General features: G+C 33.6%; 1 protein-coding gene across 1 annotated transcript; it reads left to right on the forward strand.

Moving 5' to 3' along the window:
• The first annotated feature begins 159 nt into the window (after positions 1-159).
• Positions 160-17,021, forward strand: LOC132735990 (GATOR1 complex protein NPRL3-like). Its single transcript, XM_060723035.1, has 15 exons — positions 160-337; positions 2,082-2,136; positions 2,814-2,849; positions 4,069-4,252; positions 6,636-6,789; positions 6,988-7,063; positions 8,892-9,006; positions 9,694-9,728; positions 12,011-12,131; positions 12,892-12,996; positions 13,153-13,250; positions 13,634-13,782; positions 14,848-15,015; positions 15,855-16,083; positions 16,531-17,021. Exons 1-15 carry the CDS (start codon positions 217-219, stop codon positions 16,670-16,672), a joined length of 1,788 nt encoding a protein of 595 aa, XP_060579018.1. The 5' UTR covers positions 160-216; the 3' UTR covers positions 16,673-17,021.
• Positions 17,022-19,331: the final 2,310 nt, after the last annotated feature.

Genomic DNA, 19,331 nt, shown 5'->3' on the forward strand with positions numbered 1-19,331 from the left:
CTTTACTTCAATTTTTTTTTCTTACACCCAACCCAAAATAGTTGTTTTGATGGGTTTTTTTGTTTTGGTTTTTTTAACTTCATTTTTTTTTTATATGGGCACCAAGACTGGACGAGCACCTGTGGCAAATATCTGCTGTTGTACATGGTTAACGAGATGTTATAGTTTACACCGAGCAACATTTAGTGTCGTTAAGCCTATACGAAAAAGGGTGAAATGAGCGAGGAAGGAAGTCTAGAATTAAAGTCAATTATTCTTGTCACTTCAGGAACACGGGGTGATCGACTTCTATTCAAATATCCATGGGAACGCCACGAAGCAACTGATGCGGGGAAAGGTAAATTATTAAAAATGTTGAATGTTAGCCTCATGAATTCGTCCCAGAGTTAACTCGACCCAAACATACACTCGGTCTATTCAGTCTATCTCTATCTCAGATATAAATGACCTCATTGACAGTGAAATAAATCACTATAATATCAGATATACATATACATCAATTGATTTTCACTTTTGAAAAGTTTTGATTTTTCACCTGACACACAACAGAGGCTTATTCGCCCTCTAGAATTTTTCTTTAAAGCAGCACGCCTCCAGATTCATGCTAATTTTCATGAAAAATTTGAAAATGTATTTGAATGTGTAATATTGTGAAGTTACCAAAAGGAAGCAATTTACACATTATCAATGGCACTTACAAACCACGTAAATTACCAAAAAGTGGTTAAAATATGCGTAAATAGCCTTTACTGCGTTAGTAACTCATTAGAAATATAGTTGTAAATACTGAAAATCAGTCATAAATCGCACATAAGATATAAAAATATTACTTGAATCTTGAAACTTCTTACTTTCTCTTGCATCTTAGTACATTTTTCTCAGGTTTGATTTTATTGAAATATTTTGACTCATCTGGAGGCATGCAGCTTTAAAATCAAGCAGTCTTCAAATTAGCTGAAATTTTTCTGCTCACAACTAAATGAGAAAATGAAAAAAACACTTTCAATTATACCAATATTGTATCAGATATATCTGAAATGTTAAAGGGATTGCTTGAAGTTTTTTTAGACATGACAGGACTGCCTGGTCATATTTTTTTAGATCTTTATACCATTTGATGTTGATCTATACCAATTACTTGTGTTCAAATTCCTTTATTGTTTTTTTCTTCATATTTTTCCATTTTAAGTGGCCAGGTTGATCTATGTAAGATTTTCAAGTTCTACGTTTGTGTAAATTTTTGGAGCTACTTTAAACTAAAATCTGTATACTGGTTTCATAGCAGTTTCCGGCCACAAATCACACTTTTTAACAAATAAAATAAACATCAGTCTACGGAGGGGTACAAAACTTTGACAGGACAAAGTAAGGTACCTGTCAAGCATTGCCATGTGTTTATTGTTGCACTTTCATTTTACTTTTTAATTTGAATATAGGCCTGAAATGTAACACCTTTTTCACCTTTATTCAAAAATTCATAGCAGTTTTCCGGACCTTTTTTATTTTGAATATAATTCAGTACCATAAAGCAATGTTAAGATAGTTTTATCAGACAAACAGAACTTCCCAACCTTTTCCGTGTCATCTGCAAAAATATTTTCCGAAGTATTGATTTACCTTAAATGGGATCTTAGTTATTGCGCAAGGATATTCAAACTAGAATTCCCCAGGTGTTGCTTACATGTATTTTTGAAAGTCGCAAGTTCTCTTATGTAACTTTAAATAACAGGCAAAACTTCAAAACATATAAATCGTTGTTTAGCAAAGAAAACAAATGTCTCTCTGATTGATGAAGTAATGTGATTTTTTATGTCATAAGCCTGATTGGGCATTTTCACCAGCCTGATAGAATACATTCAACATTAAATATTTTGGGGAAAAAAAAAATTGATGTGTTCAGAGTCATTGTAATTTTATTGTAGTTTTTATTTTCTTATAATTATAATTTTTTATAAGATAATCTTGTTTAAAGCTAATTTTAATTTCTGTCGGATGATGATTTCCAACAAAGAAAAATGTAAATGTTAGTGATTTGCTAACTTATCATGAATCAATACTTCTAACCTCTTTCCTTATTGCAGCTACTGTTAAAAATCCATATGCTGTGAAAATAACAGAGGACATATCACGAAGAAAGTAAGTGGTTGTACTTTACATTTTACATTATTAAAAAAGTCATTATATGTTTTATTAATTTCAGCTTACCACAAATGAGCTTAGAATAATAATAATAATAATAAAAATTAGAATAATAAAAAGAGACAACACAGGTGTGCCCAGTCCACCCTATGAGCTGAGCCTTTATGAACTCTATGATCCATGAAGTGATCATCCATTGCTTTATCAACAAATTTTAAAACAATATCTCATCATTTGGAAACAATTTGTTCAATTTTTGTTTCACAGCAACAAAAGGGTTATACTTTCACAACATCTATACCATGTACCTGTTTTGTAATCTGCCAGCAGCATATCAATGCTAAAATTCAATCCTTTCATAGCTTTTTAAATATGTCAGTACTTTTAATTCTTTTATTATTAATTGATTAATTATTTCTGAATACTCTACAAAAAATAATGCATGGGTTACACACTAGAACAAGATCATTATGTCAAGGTCACATGTGTCACACTGGTAAAATATAAAGTATTGAAGTTAATTTGTCATACCAGCTTTATAAGTGAGAGATTTTGAAATAATTTTCAAAAAATCTTCTTTCTTACTTGCACTTAAGTGCTTATCTTATTTATTTATAATCCAGCTGTAAAAGTAATTTTTCTATCAATTGCTATATTAAATGTTTATATTTCAGAGACCATATAACAACAAAACAAGGATTACTTACTGGGTAAGATAATACTGTTGTCTTGACTAGTATATAGTTTATGAATATACAATACAATTTAATTCCATTTGTGGATTATGAGTTATGGCCCTTTATAACTTTAAAATAGGCAGTTATTATGCCCCACTTAAAAAAGTGGAAACATACTGTGATGGGATCTGTCTATATGTCCATCAGTTTATATTTATGTATGTCATCTTTTCCTTGTGATATCAATAACTAATTGGATAAAGCCATGGTTTATATAACTTGGTTAGGGATATTTCTATAGCCAGTAGATGATTGTAACTGATTTTGAGGTATGTTGGTCTAAGGTCAAGGTCACTGTGAACTTGACCACTAAAAATTGTCAGATCAATATCTAAAGAATGCTGTAGCCCTTGAGAATGAATAAGGCTAACCAACTTAGTAGGGACATTGCCTATATCCAGTACTGATGCTTGAGGTCAGTGAGCCAAAGGTCAAGGTCACCATGACATTTTGTGCAACTTCTTTGTCTTATCAACAACTCAAAAATTTAGTAGCCTTAATTGTTGAAACTGTAGGGACAGTGTCCATAGCTCAAAGAAAGTCCCTACATGAGGTCAATGTCACAGCTTTGCATGAAGTACTTAATATTTATTCAAGAAGCAGAGCTTCATGAGTTATAGGTTTGTGAAACTTGCTAGTTCTAACACTATTAATGCATGTATATAAGGTATCATTTTATCACTTGACTTTCATAAAATATACATATACAATTTGTAAATATTCCACTGTCAAACAGCAACTGAAGTTAGGGCATTATTGTCCTAAGGACACATTTCAAGTTTATACACCTTCAAATAATTACATTTATATTTCATAATAATTTACTGTATATGCTCAGCTGAAATATATAGCTATTTGAGAGATATTTGGGTTTGAAATATTGTGCATTTGATGATTTTGATTACAAAGTGATATGTTACTTTAATTAATTGATAACAACAAAAATAAAATCAATCCTTGAATATGTATCCGAATTGTTTATTTACAAAAGAATTACCATTATGATTATGTTTAAAACAATATATTCATTTACAATTTTTTACATGCCTTTCAGTGGACATTGAAAATTTGTGTTGATAATTTCACAGTGAAGTAATTTTAATATATAAATTTTTAAGTGTGAAATATCGTTACAATAAAATTTGTGATTTTAGTTTAACATTCTGTATTTTCAATTTTAACTTTTATACAGATTAAATGATGAGACATTAGCTTTACTTCTTGGTGTGAAGTCATCATTGTTATGTGGAAAAGTGTTTGATTTAAAGATAGAAGATGTTAGATTCGTAGGATTCCCTTTACTTCTGGATGATGTACCTGACAGTGGAAAAACTGGACATCAAATTCTCTCTTTCAACATTGCCTTTGTTCTTGAGGTATTTACTATTTGCTTACATATTATCACGTAATGTGTGCAAAGCTTTGAGACCTGTCTTTTTAGCTCACCAGCATCCTGTTGTGGAAGAGGACTTGCCTTAATAGGTTGAGACATCAGAATTGCAGCCACCATTAAACCCTGCATGATCGTAAGAGGCTAAATGGGTTCAAATTATTGGAGTTTATGCATCTCTTAGCTCCAGCAGGTGAGGTGTTTTTGACCCCTGTTGTTGCTTTAAAGTTTGTAACACACACATTAGCCAAAATCATCAGTCCTGCTTCAGAGCCATATGAACTAAACTGTATTGGTGCCCTGTAAAACCAAACAAAACAAACAGGTCATTAGCAGAGGACAACATGCTCAAGGTAAGCTATTTTTATCAAGTGTATGTCACCTGTTTGTCAGTCTTAGTGATTAAAACATAATAGAGTCCATTTACTTGTTATAGGCAAATCATGGACCAACAATTTAATCTTACTGTCATGTTGTAGGCAAGTCATGGACCAACAGTTTAATGTAATTGTCACATTACAGATAAGTCATGGACCAACAATTTAATCTTACTGTCATGTTATAGGCAAGTCATGGACCAACAATTTAATCTTATTGTAATGTTATAGGCAAGTAATGGACCATCAATTTAATCTTATTATCATGTTAAAGGCAAGTCATGGACTAACAATTTAATCTTATTGTCCTGTTATAGGCAAGTCATGAACCAACAATTTAATTTTATTGTCCTGTTATAGGCAAGTCATGGACCAACAATTTAATCTTATTATCATGTTAAAGGCAAGTCATGGACAAACAATTTAATCTTATTGTCCTGTTATAGGCAAGTCATGGACCAGCAATTTAATCTTATTGCCCTGTTATAGGCAAGTCATGGACCAACAATTTAATGTTATTGTCCTGTTATAGGCAAGTCATGGACCAGCAATTTAATCTTATTGTCCTGTTATAGGCAAGTAATGGACCAACAATTTAATCTTATTATCATGTTAAAGGCAAGTCATGGACAAACAATTAAATCTTATTGTCCTGTTATAGGCAAGTCATGGACCAACAATTTAATCTTATTATCATGTTAAAGGCAAGTCATGGACCAATTTAATCTTATTGTCCTGTTATAGGCAAGTCATGGACCAACAATTTAATCTTATTGTCCTGTTATAGGCAAGTCATGGACCAGCAATTTAATCTTATTGTCATGTTATAGGCAAGTCATGGACCAACAATTTAATGTTATTGTCATGTTATAGGCAAGTCATGGACCAACAATTTAATCTTACTGTCATGTTACAGGCAAGTCATGGACCAACAATTTAATCTTATTATGAATTAAAGTCAAATCGGCCCCAAGTCAGATCGGCCCCAAGTCAAATCGGCCCCAAAATAGTCAAATCGGCCCCAAGTGAAATTGGCCTCAAGTCAGATCGGCCCCAATTTTTTTTCTTGATTCATTATTCATTTTCTTATTTAAATGTTGATAAAAAAACAATTGTGTGGATGGGAATACCAAATGACTGACAATGGATTACATAGAAAACAAGAACAAAACACATACATACCTGATTAAATTCACTTCACACAAAATTGTTTGTTAAAAAAGCCAAATTCAATGCATGATTATTTGAGACAATGACTGAATTTGTATGCTTTTTTCTCTTTTTGGATATGTTTTCATTTGCCAATGTATATATTTGTATGTGCTATAAGCATTGTAAAATGTTTAATGCAAAAAAGATATTGAATTGAATTGAATTGATTAAAGACACGTGATAATTGTTTGTTTTTCACATAATTTTTATCTTCAAAACGTAGACCGACCTTTATATATAGATATTTAATTGTAATTGAATGTAGAAATCAATCAACAACCATAGTACACCTGCATAATTACATCAATAACAATTATCACCAGCATCAAAACTGTCTCAATTTTGTAATGAATTATTTTTAATTGGTACATTTATGTTAAAGTGCAATTCTCAGTTAATAATCTTGTAATTTTTGGCTAATAACATTATTTTAACCGAAATAGGATTTTTCATAAAAATAACTTTAGGGCAGATTTGACTAGTTCTGAGGCCGATTTGACTAGTTTTGGGGCCGATTTGACTTTTTCAAATTGTTGTGTGGCCGATTTGACTAATTTTGAGGCCGAATTGACTAATTTTGGGGCCAATTTGACTTGGGGCCGATCTGACTTGGGGCCGATTTGACTAGTTTGCCTTATTATCATGTTAAAGGCAAGTCATGGACCAACAATTTAATCTTATTGTAATGTTATAGGCAAGTCATGGACCAACAATTTAATCTTATTGTCATGTTACAGGCAAGTCATGGACTGACAATTTAATCTTGTTGTCATGTTATAGGCAAGTCATGGACCATGGATTGTATCATGTTACCAAGATCTAGCCAAACAGTTAAGTGTGGCATTAAAGCATGAAGAGAAGAGATGTCAGTATCTTTCAACACAGGCTAAGATCATGACAAAAGAACATGAAGAAGTACCATCACTCCCAGAAGGTAAATTTCATTTGTTGGTCTCATTGCAATTACTTTCATACTGTGTAATCTGGGATGAAAAGTCTATAGAAGGGTGTTCCTTTAAAATGAAAACTAAATTATACTAATTCCTTGTTGTAAAATAAAATTGAAAACATCATTTCAAACAGAATGAATCATTAGATTGGTCTTCCAATGTTAAAGTTGTGTTTATTTCAGATATGTTAACATCACCATATGAGACTATAATACAGAAAAGTGAACTTGGCAGACAGTTGCAACAAATATATGACAGGTAACCATCAAACTTTTTCATTTGTTAATAGTTATATAAAAGTTTGTAGGCTCAAATATACATTATTGGACCATATGCCCGCTGTACCAGTAGAATATACATGGGAATTAGAGCTGTCATTGATTCAGTGTCCAGCGGTCCGTTGCATTTTCCTTGTCCGGAGCATAACTTGAAGACTAATGATTGGAATTCAATATAACTTCATACAATGATCAAGCACAACAAGGGGAAGTGCAGTGCATAAGAACCATAACTCTGTCTAAAGAAATTACAGAGTTATTGCCCTTTGTTACGTTTCCATTGCTTTCTTTTGTCCGGATCATAACTTGAAGACTTATGGTTGGAATTCAATATAACTTCATACCATGATCAAGCACATTGAGAGAAAGTGCAATGCACAAGAGCCATAACTCTATCATGACTAATTACAGAGTTATTGTCCTTTGTTACTTTTCCTTGTCCGGAGCATAACTTGAAAACTACTGGTTGGAATTCAAAACAACTTCATACAATGGTCAAGCACAATAAGAGGAAGTGCAATGCACATGAACCATAACTCTATCTAAGGTAATTACAGAGTTATTGCCCTTTGTTACTTTTCCATTGCTTTTTTTTGTCCGGACCATAACTTGAAGACTTATGGTTGGAATTCAATACAACTTCATACAATGATCAAGCACATTTAGAGGAAGTGCAATGCACAGAAACCATAACTCCTACTTGACTCATTTAGGAGTTTTTGCCCTTTGTTACTTTTTATTGTCTAGTGCATATCTTGAAAATTAATGGTTGGAATTCAATGAAACTTCATACAATGGTCAAGGGCAGTGAGATGAAGTGCAGTGCACAAGAACCATAACTCTATTTGGACAAATTACAGTTATTGCCCTTTGTTACTTTTTTTGTCCAGTGCATAACTTGAAAACTAGTAGTTGGAATTCAGTACAACTTCATACAATGGTTAAGGGCAATGAGAGGAAGTGCAGTGTACAATAACCATAACTCCATCTTCAGTATTTGTAGAGTTATTGCCCTTTGTTCCTTTTCCTTGTCCGGTGCATAACTTAAAAACTAATGTTTAATGAATCTTCATATAATGGTCAAGTGCAATGAGGGGAAGTGCAGTGCTCAAGAAGCGTAACTCTTTCTGGACTTATTACAGAGTAATTCAATAAAACTTCATGAATAGTCAACCACATTAAAAGGAAATGCAACATACAAGAACCACAACTATCTTTAATTGCCCACAACCATAACTTTATTTCAATTCTTTTGCGAGGTATTCTGTTACTAGTAACTAGTAACTTCCTCATTTCCAAAGCAGTCTTGCGGGGGTATTAATCACATTTAGTGATAGTTCTAGTTAAGTTTATACATGTATCATCTATGATTTATAGAATAACAGTTTCTGACAGTAGCAGTGACAGGATGTTTTAAACATTGTAAAATAGTAAATATTTGAGAAGTATCGGATATTATACTTGTACAAATACCAAGGTCCATTATTATATACAAATTATAATAGATTTTAGCATTAGCTGAACAATTTATAAACAGGATGAAAAAGTTGTTTCATGTTAAAATTTTGTTTTTGATCAAAAAGAAAGATGTTGATTTTATGGCTATGTATGATACATGCATTTGAAGTTTCAACAATTATAATTGTATATAACTTTCATTTGTTTTAGTTTATGTTTAATCAATAATTCTTCTTACTCATTTTAATTTATGTTTACATTTTGTACTAATATTAGTAAAATCATTGGGTTAGAAATGTAAATGATAGTGTAACTAAGTTATATATTATATGACTGCTTCTTTTATTCAGCCTTAACTCACATGGTTTGGCACACTTTTATGTGAATCACTGGATTGAAATCAACTTTTGTTTACCACATAAACTTCACTATCTTCAAACTGGATACAAGTCTTCTAAGAAACAGGTACTGTGTAGCTACTTATCATGGAGGGTTGGGGTGGGGTGAAAGCTCTCTGTATGTGTTTACAAAACCAAAATAGTATATGTGTCCATTTCTGCATACATTATTGGATTTTAAAATAAATAGGTACACATGATCACCATAAATAGGTGATGTACCCATGCAAGACCCAAGTCCCAAACTCAAAGGCCAAGGTTACAGCAAGGGATGGAACTTTAGTGTATTTATCATATAGTCATGTAGGCAGCTTTTGTATCCAGTCATGCATGATGGAATTTCCAAATAACTTGATACACATGATCACAATGAGTATACAATGTGTTATGTGCAAGACTCACATCCTCACCTTCAAGGTCAAAGTTGTACTTGTAGGTCAAAGGTCAAATTCTGTCTGACTTATTTTTACTTTGTCGTTACTTGATGGATTGCTAAAATATTTTGCATCTGTCTAAATTATTGCAAACATCAATCTATATTCTTTCTTAAAACATAGAATACAGATCTAATTTTCACCATTATCAAGTTAGTCTGATTTTTTTGTAAAATTAGAAAAGAAACAAAATTTGAAAGAATAATTAATAATGTTGTACAATCATGTCTCAGACTATAAATCTTACTAAATGATGATATTCATCAAACTAATTGCTCTAGCATGAATAATCTGATTTAATTGTTATTTATATCTTGCAGCCAGAGTTCATACAGAAAAGCCTCAAGTCCTTAAGGTAATTTTTAGTTAGACAATTAGAAGAATTGTAAATCTGACTTACCTAGGTGTTTGCATTTATATAACATTTGCTTAAGATTTTGCATGCAACTTTATATCTAATTTAGGCACTGAATGTATTTTCTTGAAACTATACACATATCTCTTGGAATATAATTGTAGTGTATGAACAGCATTCAGAGATAGTTCTTGTTATACCCCCGCACAACAAAGTTGTAAGGGGGGTATACTGGAATCAGCTTGTCCGTCCGGCCGTCCGGCGGTTTTTTCTTGTCCGCCCAATAACTTAAGATTCCTTTGACCCTTAGTCTTCATATTTGGCATGGAGGTTAGTCATGATTAGTAGATGACCCCTATTGATTTTGAGGTCACTAGGTCAAAGGTCAAGGTCACAGGGGCCTTGACTTCAAAAAGCTTGTCCGCCCAATAACTTAAGATTCCTTTGACCCTTAGTCTTCATATTTGGCATGGAGGTTAGTCATGATTAGTAGATGACCCCGATCGATTTTGAGGTCACCAGGTCAAAGGTCAAGGTCACAGGGGCCTTGACTTCAAAAAGCTTGTCTGCCCAATAACTTAAGATTCCTTTGACCCACAGTCTTCATATTTGGCATAGAGGTTAGTCATGATTAGTAGATGACCCCTATTGATTTTGAGGTCAAAGGTCAAGGTCACAGGGGCCTTGACTTCAAAAAGCTTGTCCGCCCAATAACTTAAGATTCCTTTGACCCTTAGTCTTCATATTTGGCATGGAGGCTAGTCATGATTAGAAGATGACCCCTATTGATTTTGAGGTCACCAGGTCAAAGGTCAAGGTCACAGGGGCCTTGACCTAAATAAGCTTGTCCGCCCAATAACTTAAGATTCCTTTGACCCACAGTCTTCATATTTGGCATGGAGGTTAGTCATGATTAGTAGATGACCCCTATTGATTTTGAGGTCACCAGGTCAAAGGTCAAGGTCAAAGGGGCCTTTACTTCAAGAAGCTTGTCCGCCCAATAACTTAAGATTCCTTTGACCCACAGTCTTCATATTTGGCATGGAGGCTAGTCATGATTAGTAGATGACCCCTATTGACTTTGAGGTCACCAGGTCAAGGTCACAGGGGCCTTGACTTCAAAAAGCTTGTCCGCCCTATAACTTAAGATTCCTTTCACCCACAGTCTTCATATTTGGCATGGAGGCTAGTCATGATAAGTAGCTGACCCCTATTGACTTTGAGGTCACCAGGTCAAAGGTCAAGGTCACAGGGGCCTTGACTTCCAAAAGGTTGTCCGCCCAATAACTTAAGATTCCTTTGACCCACAGTCTTCATATTTGGCATGGAGGTTAGTCATGATTAGTAGATGACCCCGATCGACTTTGAGGTCACCAGGTCAAAGGTCAACGTCACAGCGGCCTTTACTTCAAAAACCTTGTCGCCAAATAACTTAAGATTCCTTTGACCCACAGTCTTCATATTTGGAATGGAGGTTAGTCATGATTAGTAGATGACCCCTATTGATTTTGAGGTCACCAGGTCAAAGGTCAAGGTCACAGGGACTTTGACTTCAAAAAGTTTGTCCACCCATTAACTTTAGATTCCTTTGACCCATAGTCTTCATATTTGGCATGGATGTTGATCATGACTATAAGGTGACCCCTATTTATTTTGAGGTCACTGGGTCAAAGGTCAAGGTCACAGGGACCTTGACAAAAAAAGCTTTTCTTCTCAATTGCTAAAGAATGTCCTGTCCGCAATGTATTGATTTTGACATTTTCACATTTGAAGCATGTAGAATACATAACTTAGCAATGCACTGGCTTAGTAACCTCAGATTTGGCAGGGAGGTTGTTCTTGAGCTCTAAATGGCCACTGTTGATTCTGACAAAGTGGTATGCGGGGGTATTCACGCCATGATAGTGGCAGTTCTAGTTTTAACTGAATTATACCTCTTGTAATATTGCAGCAATATGTAGGTTCTCGTTGTACTGTCAGCACTGAATATATGAGGACACTGTCCTATTGGCAGATCTTTTTCTAATTGGTCTTTTCATTGTAGATTGTGAAAACTTAAATACTTTGAATGAGACAGTAACTATTATAATAAGTGTTATGAATGGTTACGTAAAAGAAAGGATTCTCTCAAATCAGCTTCTTGTATAATTGGATGATGATTGAACACCATGTTTAAATGGTTAATTTGAAACTTCATGTACATCTCATGATTCATAATTCATTTGTCTATCTTGAAAAAAAACTTCAGTTTAATAGTAAGCATATTGTATTTCTGTTTTTAGACCATACCATGGTTTATTACTACTACAAAGTGCAATGTTTTACGGGAAGTCACCAAACCGGGTAGACGGGTACCCAGCATTAAGTGACTTATTAAAAGGTTGCAAACCCGTTTCCGGGGAGGTTTAAAAGAGGGCTTCCCATTTGGAAGCGGGATCTTAGTTTGTTTCAGGTCAGTAATAAACGAGGGTTTTGGATATGTAATGTGTATTGTATCACAGCATGATAATGCTTTGAATTATTTCAGGATTAACTTGAGTATTCAGCTAAACACAGTTTTAAACTGATGGCAATAGAGCCAGTGGATGACCACTGTTGTAAAAATTTTGAAGGGGTTGAAAGTATTGAAGAAATTACAGCTGAAACAAAGTTTGCACAAAGATGATGAAGCGTAGTTTTAGCATTAATTATTACTGTATTCATCTACCTTTGTCAACTTTGATAACTCCTGATTGACTTTTGTGTTGTTATCAAGTGAATAGTTGTGTGTGCTGTCTGTTTATCATCAGATATGATAAAGATTTGAGTTCTATTGCTGAGGAAATAATAGTGATTTGTGGTTACACTAGTCTATAATAATGTATTTCAATGTAACAACAAAAAAAATGTTTAGAATTTTACATCTTGTTAAATATTAAAGAATGTTAGGTTTGCTAGCTAACTGAGATATAGGCAAGTGAAAGATTGACTTAGGTGATATGTGTCTACTTTATTTATTCAGTACAAACCTGAAATTACCTTATTGGGAATCATTGAAACTTAACAAAATGATAGAAACATTATGGCATGGATATTTATAAATGGTGAGGATCATTACTGTAATTTTCATAATGTTCACTGCAGTGTGTGATAGATGTTAAAATGTGATGTTAGTGCAATTTAATCAGAGTTTAAAAGAATAATTGTTGTACTGTTAAGGGTTTACATTCGAAGGCCTCTTACATGTAGTATAGTGATGTTTTATCTGTGTGTAGTTTATATATTTCAGGTATTTCAGTTGGTTTGTCATCTTGTGTACTGGGCTAGTTTATATATTTCAGGTATTTCAGTTAGTATGTCATCTTGTGTACTGGGCTAGTTTATATATTTCAGGTATTTCAGTTGGTTTGTCATCTTGTGTACTGGGCTAGTTTATATATTTCAGGTATTTCAGTTGGTATGTCATCTTGTGTACTGGGCTAAAGCTGTAATAATCTACCCATTATGTGAGACAAACATATATGTCCTCTCACCATCAGAAAAACACTAAATATTAAGCTTTTTATACAGTATAATAATTTAAAAAATATATTCCCATAAAAAAAATTAAAGACCACTCACATTCCATTTTGTTATTTTCTTGTTATGAAATTTTGATATTTTCTTTTTAAACTTTTATTTCTATTTTGGTGAAACTTTCAACCAATTGATTTCAAGTGTTATAGACAAGGCTACATACCAGATCTTAGAAAAATAAAATAGGTTAGCATAAGCTCATATGATTGAAATATGTGACAACTTTGTTTAAATGTTAAATATCTGCAGGGTGGTATATGAATGATTGACTTCATTCTGTCATTTTGAAGATTTTAAGATAAGTAAAAGAATATACATCGCATGAGAGATCAATTCAAAAGATGTTTGTTTGATTTAAGGTCATCTAAACTAGTAGAAGATTTTACACAACAGTTTCCGGGTAAATCGTTACCAGTTGAACTAGCCGAGTTCTCGTTTCCTACACAGTTACGACAGACACAGACAGCCATCAACCATCCTGGCAGTACAGTAAGATATCGATAGAAATACTTTTTTAAAGGGAGGGTATATTAATCATACAATGGTGGACAGTTGGGCATCACTTGCCTCTCACTTATTAGCTTAAAGGGTTGATGGTTGTCCATCTGTCATTGCCTTTCATCCACAATTGTAGTAAATAAAATCTTCTCTTAGTTAATAAAACCTATTCACCATATCCATTTTGGGTTAAAAGGTTAAAGACCAAGCTCACAATGAATTTTGAAAAAGTTTCTAACTTGAGTTATGTCATTGAAACTGGTTAGGTGGATCACAGCTTTAAAGCTATGGGCGGATGCATCTTAAGGGATGCATCTTGATGAGTACTATTGGCCAAACCCATTTAAGGGTTCAAAGATCAATGTGACCTTTGATTCAAATTCTCTTCAATTTTAGCTTATGCTAAATGTGCAGTTTAATATCCAACATCGAGGAAAGTGATGTTTGCTGCTGGACAGCTGTTGTTAATTCTTTTTCTCAGCAAAGCAAGGCTTTAGGCAAAAATGTTTAGGATGTGACATCATTTGTTAACATTTAACAAGTTTGTTCAGATTTTGAGGCTATGCCGGTCTTTTGATTAGTTGAAAATAGACTGAAAGGATATCCTAACAATCTGAATTTAAAATCTGCTCTGATTTAAAGGTATGCATTAGAATCTGACAACCACCAGTAGACTGTCACCTTTTTGTGACCTTTCAGTCAATCATTGGCAAGCTTTCACAAATTTGAAAGAGATGCCAGTTTCTAATTTTTTAACCGCTGGAAAAACCAATACTGAGTAGGGAAATTATCAAACATGATGTTAACTGGTAAACTGGCAAAAACAATCTTGCCCGTTAAAAATTGGGTCTATTATTTCCAATTCGTTTGTTTCAAATGACTTCAAAACATTTTTTATTTCTAACAATAATCAAATAATCTGTTTTTTACTTTTCATGAAAAACAACATTTTGATGATTCCTTAATGCCTATCTGAAAAAAAGGGAAAGGCCCCCTTTGGAAAACAATACAAAATCTGCTTTTTTTTCGGTTTTGAAGGTTAGTTTTGGTGGTTTGGAGGGTTAAGGCCATTTTTTTAATCATTTACATCAGTATGTATTTTTTGTGCCCCCTGTACGTCGAAGAAAACATAAGATCTCCGATGAGACAGCAAAGGTACAGATTGTTGCAGATGATTGGAGTATTTTTGATGGAGGTTTACAACGTTCACCTAGCTTCTCAGATGCTGCTTCAGGTTAATGTAGCTTTCTAGATCTTGATTTACATATTTTGCTAAAATACAAATAAATAGTTTGCTACAACTTAAAAGTTGCTAGAAATGAAATACTAAAAAAATAGAACACCATTCAGCAATAGTCATTTGGTAAATTCCTATTGATGTTTAAATGAAATAAAATGTTTAAAACGTTTTCAAGAAACAAAACCATGAGATGAATTGCATTATTTAACATTGTGAAGCAACATGTAGTTTAAAGCCAAAACATACATGTATAAAGAATGACCCCAATAATCTACCCTTTAAGATCTGTAGTGAAAGAGAAAAGATGTTATTTGTGAACAAATTTTTAACATTGAAAAATGTAAGACAACATTATTTAAATTTAAAGTTAAGCATGAGTTGTTAAGGCATACTTAAATTAACTGAAGTTTCCTCATGTATTTTGAACATGATGGTATCAATATGCATGCATAGTGCACGTATTAGTTACCCACACGCTAGTAACCAGACTGTCTGTCGGGGATAATAAATTTAAAGTTTAGCACAAGTTGTAAAACCTTAGTTAAAGCAGTGGAAGTTTCCTCGTGTATTTTGAACATAATGGTATGTTAAAGATGGAGGCTCCATGTGTGACATATTTTTGACAAATGATGACAGTACAAAAAATTGTACAAAGGGAAGGACTGCATTCATTGAATGTTCTAACTTGGTCTTTTAAAATGTAGAATAAAGAAAAATGTTCTTCATTCTCTTCTAGTAGTATTAAAGTAATTATCATGTGCTTGCTTGTCTGCAGTATGAGAAGATATATAAAGGTTTCAATCTTGTTTAACATTTGTCTTACATTTATATAGTAACGAGTGATGAGAGTATAACACTAAGTACACCAGGTATGCTCATTGCTCAACTGTCCAAGAGTCCATCATCAGAGTTTACAGCAGAAAGCTCGTTACAATCTGAGGAGAATAAAATGTACTGGATGATGCAGGAATCTGTGTTTGTGAAACTCACTGCAGAAGAGAAGGAGTGTATACTGAATGTTCCAGCTGCCAAAAATCTTGATGATCTTAGAATGTTTGCTAGGTAAAGTTTGTTTAAGTATATGCTCTTTCTATGTAATTTTACTGAGTTTTATACGCAACATGAAATCTGTATGTTTAGAATGGTTGTCTGCTGTCAATATTATTCTCAAATTTTCTGCATCATTTTCTGCGGTGTTACTCTTAATTTGTAGATCACCCCAATTTCCAGACCATTTAAAAGACTAGTTTCTGTAATGATTTGTTGTTGTAATTATTTCAACAATTTTCAACATATCCACTTATATAAGGATGACATATATATTTTTAAGCAGCCAAGGTCTTCTAGTAATACAAGTTTTGTGCTAGTTTTGTTAACAATTTATTTTATGCTACTTTATTTATTAACTTAAAGTGTTGCCTTTCATTTTTTACTACCAGTCATTTTATCCATAAAAGGAGTCAGTGTTGATTTAATATTGGAAATATTTCTGGTTTGTTTTCTTTTCAGATTGTTTCCTTATTTTGGAGGAACAAATCATATAGAAGAAATAATGTACTTTGAAAACTTGAGGCGTTCTCAGCTTATTACACTGATAGAGAAATTTAAGGATGTTCTTATACTCTGTACGTATCAAGATCCTGCTGCATGACCCAATACAAAATAACAGAGTTAGGCACAACAACACAGAAAGCAAGGATGTTATATATAAACTTGAAACTGTTATTTTACTTTATCTGAGACTGCATATTTTCCAATTATATGCCTCTCAGATCATGTTAACAGGTGGAGAATTTCTGTAAAACAAGATTGATGTCGAGAAATATTCTGTAATGAAACCTGATTTTACCATGAAACAATAAACCGGAATTGTCATATAACCAGGATTTCGTGACTGATGGGTTGGAGTTCATTGAGTAATTCGGAGACACTTTACACAAAAGAGTAATCCTTAATTACTTACATATGAAAAAAAATAAAATAATGCTTGAATTCCAAAATGCCTTGCTGATAATAGTTTTGTAGAAGACTGGTTGAAATCCTTTGTTACTCCCAGAAAACTATTTCACTTTAAAGTGAACAACGGGCCATAATTCTTCTATTGGCAACTAAAATTGCCCAATTCACAAAACATCAATAATTGGCACCAGGGCACTTGATGACCATAGTTCTGTAAAAGCTGGGAAAATGTATTTGGAATTGCACACAGAAGGGAAATGTATTACAAATATGAAAGACAAAATGCCATAACTCTGTCAAAAGTAATTAAATCACAGAACCTGTTATGTTTTCCTCTGATAACTGTGAGGCGGTCCGTGCGGAAACATCGTGGACTCCTGCTTAGAGAATAAAAAAAGCCTGTACATAATGAAAGTTAGTGTAACATTAAAAATGTTATAATGAGTCAGAAAGAACTATAATCTGATAATATGCACCAAATCATTCTTACCTAGTATGTCTTCATGTTTTTCTTCCTCAAAATGTTTAGTGATGCAAAAATTGCATAAGCTTGTGACATTTTCCAGGAATTGTGAAACAGTTTTCAGAAGCGAACATGACAAGTTTTCTGATGATTCCCATGTATTTGGTGACAGGGTATATGAATATAATAAATTTATTTTACTACTTTTTATATTGTATGACATCAAGACCGAAAGGGACAAGTAACTTTCACTGTCTAGAAACAAAGTGAATGTAGATAGATTTGAAAATGTTTTATTCCAAAAAATGTGACAGCAATTGTCGAGGGAAAGTGCAATAATAAAATTACTAGAGACAAATGTTGTTTCTTATTTTTGTATGTCTAAAAGTTTTGTGATGGTTGTCTGTTAAGCAATTTCATGTCAACCTGTATCTTATAATAAACTGACGGCAGGAAATATAAATTATTGGCCGAAATGTTAGCGCGCAGGTTTGAGTTTCTTCAGATTTAGGTCCAGGGCATGCTCAGTAATTATTTATGAATTTTAAAAGTTTGTATGAGAGCAGAGTTTTTCAGGGTTTTGTTTTGTGCTTTTTCTTTCATGAATACTATTCTGATTTTTCTGTAATGTTTTGGAATTATGTCTCCCAAAATTTTTGGGAGACATATAGTTTTTGCCTTCTGTCCGTACACCTGCTCTAACAGGGCAGTAGTAATGTTGCTAGAGGGACAATAGGTAACTGTCCTTTCTTTTTGATGTCATTCATTCCGTAGTGCTTTTATGTGGCTATTTTCTTTTGTATGGCTAAAAAGAACAATAGTTTTGGCCACATTTTTACTATCCCATTAGAACGTCGGGTTGTCAGTCCGTCTGCATTAAGCTTGTCCGCGCTTCAAAGGTCAAACTACTGGTGGGATTTCAACTAAACTTTACAGGAGTGATCAGTACTATCCCTAGTTGTGCATATTACCGACATGTTCCGCTTCACTGCGCAAAATGGCCGCCAGAGCTAAAAAATAAAAAAATCTTGTCCGGCCATCACAGGTCAAACTACTTTTGGGATTTCAACCAAACTTTACAGGAGTGATTAGTGCCATCCCTAGTTGTGCACATCACAGGCACATTCCGCATTGTTGCACAAAATGGCCGCCAGAGCTAAAAATAGAAAAATCTTGTTCGGCCTTCACAGGTCAAACTACTGGTGGGATTTCAACCAAACTACTGGAGTGATCAGTACCATCCTTAGTTGTGCACAATACCAGCACATTCGGCTATGCTGCACAAAATGGCCATCAGAGCTATAAATAGAAAAATCTTGTCCGGCTTTCACAGGTCAAGCTACTGGTGGGATTTCAATGAAACTTCACATGAGTGATTCATACACAGTTTTGGGAGACATATATTGTTGTCTCAAAAGCCCTTCTAGTTTTATATTTGATTCAGAAAACTATTAATGATTAAAACTGGGAAGTAAGGAGAACAATAGGTAGCTTGACAACAAGAATAAAAACTTTGTTTCATGACAAAACAAATTTACGCTGTGTAAATGAAAAATTTGAAATAAGGCAATTACCTTTTTCACTTGTTTTCTATAAAAAAAAATTGTATTAGGAACATGGCTTCAGATGGGAGAAATTTAAAATCTTTAAAGTCCTGTTTTATTAGGAATTTAATCTCATTACATTTGTAATACCCCACCACAAAATGTGGGGGGTGGGGGGAGCTATAATGGAATCGCTTTGTCGCGTTGGTCCGTCCGTCTCCCATTTTCGTGTCTGCTCTATAAATCCTATACCAATTGAAGGATTTTCTTCAAACTTGGCTCAAATGTTCACCTCAACAAGGGGATGTGCAGAACCCATGTGTCAGCTCAAGGTCAAGATCACA

This window comes from Ruditapes philippinarum, unplaced genomic scaffold, assembly GCF_026571515.1.
Source record: "Ruditapes philippinarum isolate M1 unplaced genomic scaffold, ASM2657151v2 ctg1381_1_1_1_1, whole genome shotgun sequence".
In the NCBI taxonomy this organism is placed as follows: domain Eukaryota; kingdom Metazoa; phylum Mollusca; class Bivalvia; order Venerida; family Veneridae; genus Ruditapes; species Ruditapes philippinarum.